This window comes from Babylonia areolata, chromosome 4 (assembly GCF_041734735.1).
Source record: "Babylonia areolata isolate BAREFJ2019XMU chromosome 4, ASM4173473v1, whole genome shotgun sequence".
Classification (NCBI taxonomy): domain Eukaryota; kingdom Metazoa; phylum Mollusca; class Gastropoda; order Neogastropoda; family Buccinidae; genus Babylonia; species Babylonia areolata.
Window position 1 is genome coordinate 48,076,158 of NC_134879.1, and position 7,500 is coordinate 48,083,657.

General features: G+C 44.5%; 1 protein-coding gene across 1 annotated transcript in view; it reads right to left on the reverse strand.

Annotated features, from left to right (window-relative positions):
* Window positions 1-4,436: 4,436 nt before the first annotated feature.
* LOC143281251 (adipocyte plasma membrane-associated protein-like) overlaps window positions 4,437-7,500 on the reverse strand; it is a 26,037-nt gene continuing 22,973 nt past the window's right edge. The window contains exons 8-9 of the mRNA XM_076586361.1: window positions 7,375-7,500; window positions 4,437-5,647 (exon numbers count right to left, since the gene is read on the reverse strand). The exon at window positions 7,375-7,500 is cut by the window's right edge and continues 109 nt beyond it. Coding sequence (XP_076442476.1) covers window positions 4,908-5,647; window positions 7,375-7,500 — 866 coding nt within the window. The 3' untranslated portion in view covers window positions 4,437-4,907. The remainder of the gene's footprint in view (window positions 5,648-7,374) is intronic.

Here is a 7,500-nt window from a genome sequence, read left to right on the forward strand (position 1 = left end):
AGCTCACAGCTCCGTAATATGGGACGAGAGGAGCTTTGGCAAAAGCAAAAAAGAAAAAAAAAAATCTAGATCCGCGATGAGATAAAAGAATGGGAAACACCGAAGCTAACCAGTGAGCGATACACTCATCTGGTAAAATTACGATTTGTTCTTTCAAGGATTCACCCATTCAGAACATAGATAAATACGTATGACGAGAGAACAAACAGAATATAACTGACACGTTCGTGATATAAATGTAGGAATATAGTTTGGAAAGAAAAGGAAGAAGAAGCAGAAGAAGAAGAAGAAAGAAAGAAAGAAAGAAAGAAAGAAAGAAAATCGAGGACAATGAATTCATCACCCATGCAGCATGGTTTCTTCATCTTCATCCGTCGAGTGTCCACAATCATCAGGTTGATTATTCTGACACTTTTGGGGGGGTTGACGCAGCAAGATTCTTTACTGCAGGAGGCTGCTAGCTCTTGACCTGAATAGGTCTAGAGTCTCTGATGTCACAGCAGCCTCTGTCAAGTTGTTGGTCCTCTCCTGGATGATACGTGGCAGGAATGAGTTTAGTCGATAGTCTCGTACACATTGGAGGCGGTCTAGCTGGTGGGAGTACAATTTTCTGTCACGTGAGGTTGCAGCTCTGAGTTTTGATTTTCCATCAGACAGGGCCTTTCCAAACTCCACAAGTACTAAGTCATGTCTGATCTTATAGAGCATGGCGAGCCGTGCAACCTTTCTCCGGCTGGTTTCCATGAGCACGTGAAAAGAGCTCATTATAGCATGCAAATAAAAGGAGCCACGGCCTGGTTACATAACTAATGAGGACTGCGTGCAGCACTCATTCACTGTGACCGAAGAATAAAGGCTCACAGCTTCGATTAACTCTCTCCATACGAACGGCGAAAGAGACGACGTTAACAGCGTTTCACCCCAATTACCACCATCAAAATATTGCAAGCGGAAGGCTCTTATACTGAAGAGGTGAATGTTGACAAAGAATACCACAATTCTGACGATGGAAGCTAACGGTTGGGTCATTCAGACACCCACTGGACATCCGAGGGGTCTGTGTACAGGAGAAGAGAGGACTGGCCGTACTGAGTGAGTTAAAGCTTTCCTTTATTCGACCAATTGTTTCTCTACGCCGGTATGTACTGCAGCATCCTGCACCTGAAATAACTCTGTCAAAGAATGAAAAACAAAACAAAACAACTGTCACATATATATACACAACGCTAATAAAGCCCAGAAAATTATACGTGGCTGCAACGTACTCTTTCTCACACAACCACCGCACTGGCACGTCTCCGTTCACACACAACCACATCTGCTCCACTTTACCCATAACAGACGAAAGTCCACTACAGTCAGACCTATATATATATATATATATATATATATATATATATATATATATATATATATATATATATATATATATATATATATATAATTTTAAACACAAATGATCTGGTTCGGCTTTACTAACATCCACCTGTACCAACATACAAAAAAACACCCCCCCCCTCACACACACACACACAACAACAACCATACTTCTTACTCTTCTTCCTATTCTTCTGCTTCTCTCCTTCTCTTTTAATTAACTCAGTACGGCCAGTCCTCTCTTCTCCTCTACACAGACCCCTCGGATGTCCAGTAGGTGTCTCAATGACCCAACCTTTAGCTTCCGTCGTCAGAATTGTGGTATTCTTTGTCAACATTCTCCTCTTCAGTATAAGAGCCTTCCGCTTGCAATATTTTGATGGTGGTAATTGGGGTGAAACGCTGTTAACGTCGTCTCTTTCGCCGTTCGTATGGAGAGAGTTAAATCTCTCTTCTTCCGCTTCTTCTCTTCTCCTTCACCCTCTTCCTCTCCGACTTTTACTTCTTCTTCCTCTTCTTCTCCATCTTCTTCTTCTTCTTTCCCGTCTTCGTCTTCTTCTTCTTCATCTTCTTCTACGTCTTCTTATCCGTCTTCTTCTTCAAGAAGCAGAGGGGGTGAGAGGTGTAGGACGAAAATGGTTATTCATTAATTTCTTAGCGCCAGGCCCGAATGTCTTCATGTCGTTGCTTACTTAGTTGGCAGAACTAGAGAGCAGTGCAGCCTTGCCAACAACGTATCGTAACCTATACTTTTCAGACAGGCTTCGTTGTAGAAAGGACTAAGATGTGTGGTGTAAAAAAAAAGTGCATTGTACAGGTGGCTAAGACAGGTAGAAAAAGCAGGAGAGAGAGAGAGAGAGAGAGAGAGAGAGAGAGAGAGGGGGGGGGTTAGACAGAAATGAATTTTCCACAGGGTTGTAGGAACATGGGATCTTCCCGTTTCCTTGGCGAGTGCGCTTGCAGGCACACACACACACACACACACACACACACACACACACACACACACACATATATATATATATATATGCTCGCTGCCAACAAACCTTTGTTGGTGTACTCTCATACTCTCTCACAGAGAGAGAGAGAGAGAGAGAGAGAGAGAGAGAGAGAGAGAGAGAGAGAGAGAGAGACGAAGATAGGTAGGGAGAAGAGAAGAAATAAGAGAGAGTGCGAATGCAAATGCGAAGGGTTTATTCATCCATCGAGCCGTTGCCCCTCATGAAGGGATAAATGAACAAATATTTCATATCTTTCAAATGAGACAGTGATGGATAGATTAGTAGACAGATAGACAGACAGGTAGATAGATAGATAGATAGATAGATAGATAGATAGATAGATAGATAGATAGAGAGAGAGAGAGAGAGAGAGAGAGAGAGAGAGAGGACAAAATAATGAACACAAGTGAAAACATCGAACATGAATGACGTGGTCACGGAAATTCTGACAATGAGACGTGGACATTACACATATCTTTTTGGGGGGACAGTCACCGATTTTCTGCGATGCTCCCCTCCCCCAGTGACCCGAACGCCGTGTCAGAATCGGTTAGACGTTGGCCTTCTGATCCAGTGACCAGGGTTCGAGGCTGGTGGTGTTGCGTCCTTGAAAAAAAAACAAAAAAACTTTACCCAGATTTCTTTATATACTGATTCCACACAGGTGTGAATGGGTATCTGACCTCGTTTTGGGGAAGGTTTAGACGACGGAAGGAGAAGACTGGGTCCCGGCTTCCTTTGCTAAGCTGTAGACACTGTGGAGTGATGGCCTAGAGGTAACGCGTCCGCCTAGGAAGCGAGAGAATCTGAGCGCGCTGGTTCGAATCACGGCTCAGCCACCGATATTTTCTCCCCCTCCACTAGACCTTGAGTGGTGGTCTGGACGCTAGTCATTCGGATGAGACGATAAACCGAGGTCCCGTCTGCAGCATGCACCTAGCGGACGTAAAAGAACCCACGGCAACAAAAGGGTTGTTCCTGGCAAAATTCTGTAGAAAAGTCCACTTCAATAGGAATAACAAATAAAACTGCACGCAGGAAAAAATACAAAAAAATGGGTGGCGCTGTAGTGTAGCGACGCGCTCTCCCTGAGGAGAGCAGCCCGAATTTTACACAGAGAAATCTGTTGTGATAAAAAGAAATACAAATACAAATACAAAGATTTCTTCTTCGTCTGTGTTCGTGGGCCGTAACTCCCACGTTCACTCGTATATACACGAGTGGGTTTTTACGTGTATGACCGTTCTTAACCCGCAATGTAGGCAGCCATACTCTGCTTTCGGGGGTGTGCATGCTGGGTATGTTCATGTTTCCATAACCCACCGAACGCTGACATGGATTAGAGGATCTTTAACGTGCGTATTTGAACTTCTGCTTGCGTACACACACGAAAGGGGTTCAGGCACTAAGCAGGTCTGCACATAACTATGTTGACCCGAGAGGTCGGAAAAACCTCCACCCTTTACCCACCAGGCGCCGTCACCGTGATTCGAACCAGGACCCTCAGATTGAAAGTCCAACGCTTTAACGTTTTTTTTTCCCATGACTAACTCTGTCCTTTGCAGTGAGAAATACACTTCTCAGCATTGTGAGACCTATTTTTTCTATGACTAACTCTGTCCTTTACAGTGAGAAATACACATCTCAGCTCTGTGAGACCTATTTTTTTCTATGACTAACTCTGTCCTTTACAGTGAGAAATACACATCTCAACTCCCCAAATAACAGCAGTAGCAGCAGCAACAGCAACAACAGCTTCAATGGAAAGCAAAACAACGGCAACAACAACAACAACAACAACTGAACAAAGCAAGAAGAATTAAACGAAAAAAACCCCACAAAAAACCAACAACAAAAAGCAAAAACCAAAACAACAAAAAAACCCAAAACAAAAACAAAAAACAACAACAAACAACCAACAACAACCCCCCCCCCCAAAAAAAAAAAAAAACAAAACAAAAACAAAACAAAACAACAAAACAAAAACACCATACCTAATTCAGAAATATTCAAAGTGATATGATTGAATGATAACCCAGTTAGATAAGTTCTGTGTTACTAAGTAAGCTTACATCTGCTGAATAGTCAAAGGTTTCCATTATTTTGGAACGCGCACTTCCCTCGTAAGCACATTCCTATCTTAATGCCCATGCTTTTGAAACCGATACCACCCAATGTGGTGCGATGTCATGTAAAACAACATAATGTGATACGATACAACCAAAATATGTAACATTATATGTATGATAATCATCATCATAATCATTAAAATAATAGTACATATATATATATATATATTTTTTTTTTTAACCCTTTGACACACAGCCTGTGGTCTTTCCACGAACGATAAATATCAAATATGCTCGATTTGCTTCAAACAATAAGCAGTATATGTGAGACGTTTTCATTCCCCCCCCCCCCTTCTTTTTTTTTCTTCTCTTTTTTTTTCAACTTGTATGTTTGTCCCGATAGCAGGAGGACAAAATACAAAGCCTCATACAAAGACCCGTCACTCGTAGCGTCCCGAGTTCAAAAGATAGCCGAAGCAGTTGTCTCCCCTGCAGTCGACGCTGCCCCTGCTTGAGTGGTGGTGGTGGTGGTGGTGGAGGTGGTGATGGTGGTCTCCCCTCCCTGAGCCGAAGCTCCTGCAGGCTGAGTGGTGGTGGTCTGACCCACCATGCCCCCACTTCCTGCTTCTCCTCCCCCCCCTGCTGCTGCTGCTGCTGCAGTGGTTCCAGAAGAAGAGCCCGCCCCTCCAGGTACGCCGCCATCCACGGTTCCGGTCAGACCAGAACTTCCGCCCATGTAGGGTGGCCCCACTACCGCTCCTCCACCTCCTGCCACCGTCGTGGATGACGGGGTGGTGGTGGTGGTGATGATGGTGGTGGTGGTGGTCTCTGGGAAGGACGTCGTCGTCGGAAACCCACCGTCGGGCCCAACTGGCCAGTCTGGTAGGTTCTCAGATGCCGAGGAGGAGGAAGAGGAGGACGAGGATGGCGTTGTGAGTCCTCCAGCAGGGTACTGGGTTCCTCCTGCTCCTTCTCCTCCGGCCATCTGCTGTCTGAGGAGGTCCAGTTCCTTGCGGAGGCGGATGACCTGCTGCACGGTCTCCTTGGTCTTCAGCCTGGACTGGTAGAGGTGCCGGACCAGTGTCAGGACGATGCCGCGGATCTGGGTCCGGTCCAGGTGCCGCAGCCTCTGGCTGACCCCGGAGAGCAGCTGCTGGAGGTTGGTGTCGGTGGTGCTGGGGAGGGGGTCTACGCCGGACTCTGTGGACAAGACAAGACCAGACAGGACAGGACAAGAAAAGACACAAATCCTTATTAACGATGGTGAAATAAACACGTCTATACTGTGGCTGTCTCGCTCTCTCTCTGTCTCTGTCTCTTTCTCTCGCTCTCTCTTCTCTCTCTCCACTCTCTCTACCCCCTCTCTCTCCCTTCCCCCTCTCCCTCTCCCCCTCTTTCTCTCCCTCCCCCCTCTCTCTCTCCCCCCTCTCTCTTTGTGAATGTGCTGACCTCATCCACAAGGTCTTTCTATCGTTCTGCCTGCCTGAATCCTGACATCCTTGTGTTGTATGCTCTCCTCACTTTATATACCAGTTTTCATATATGGAGCATTATGATGTGCTGTTAAGTTTTGTGACATATGTGCTGCATCATTCAGGTATCATGATGTTTGATATATACGATGGGTGTCGTGTATGGTGTGTGTGTGTGTGTGTGTGTGTGTGTGTGTGTGTGTGTGTGTGTGTGTGTGTGTGTGTGTGTGTGTGTGTGTGTGTCTGTGTGTCTGTGTGACTGAGTTATATTCCATGCTATTTTTTATGTTTCGTGATTAACTCTTGTTGTAGTTGTTATTGTTGTTGTTGTTGTTACTGTCTACACCGAGTGTCCGTACCGATTTTCTTTCCCCTATTTCATCTTTTGTGCGTGTGTGTGTGGGTGTGTGTGTTTGTGTGTGAGGGAGGGCATGGTGTAAAGAAGCTTCCAGTTTACCCTCAATAAAACATTTGTTTGTTTGTCTCTCTCTCTCTCTGTGAACATAAATCAGTGTTTTGTTGGATGTCTTATCATATACGTTTTCGTTTTTTGTATTCAAATGCGTGTTTATCACATTGGATTTTAGATTGCACGGTGCAGTTGAGCACGTTTTACACAGAAAAACGCTATAAATGATGATGATGATGATGGTGGTGGTGGTGGTGGCGGTGATGGTAACGACGACCACGACGACGACGACAATGATGATGATAATGATGACGATGATGATGATGTATAAATATTTCATTTATACTACGTTGCCCATTTCCCCAGCTGAAGGCTCAAAGCACATTACAATTAGACATTAAAATCAGCAAAGTACAAAAAGACATGTTAAAATAAGATGATTTGATGATATATAAAAGTGACAAACTCGTGGAATAGAATTACATACACATTTATAAACAATAGTAAAATCAGAGATGGAAAGTTTAAAAAAAAAAAAAAACCTGTAAAAAGCGTATCGCATAAAACCCACATACATTATGATTAAGTCATGATGATGAGGATGATGATGATGATGATGATCATTATCAATAGTATTAGTAGTAGTAGAAGTGGTATATATATATATGATAGTCAGTCGTGTCCGACTATGATCATCAGAACATCAGAGGAGGCAACTGCTGTTCCGACTATCTGGGCTAGAATTTGATTATAGTGGAGAGTGTCTTGCCCAAGTTACGCCCCCACTCTCTCGGCCAGGAGGGTTTCAGGACAGTCGGCGTTGTGATGGTTCCCAAAGGCCAACTATAGCCCCCAAGGCTGCAGCACTAAGAGCCAGTGCAATTTTGCCTCCTAGTTTGAGAGTCTAAGCTTTAAATGATTTCCCATTGACTAGAGAAACCATTGATAATACAGCTCTCACTTTGCTGTTGGCCCAAATGTAAACTGATGTCAATCTGTGATATAAGCTAATCATTCGTAGCTCCTATCTTTAATACAACACCTACCTTCACCACCGCCGCTGACGGGAGGAGGGGGCAGTTTGCTGAGGTCGATGACGCCGATGAAATCCTTGCTCTTGGAGGCGATGAAGAGGAGCCCCTTCTCCTCCTCCACCTCGCTGATGGACGTGT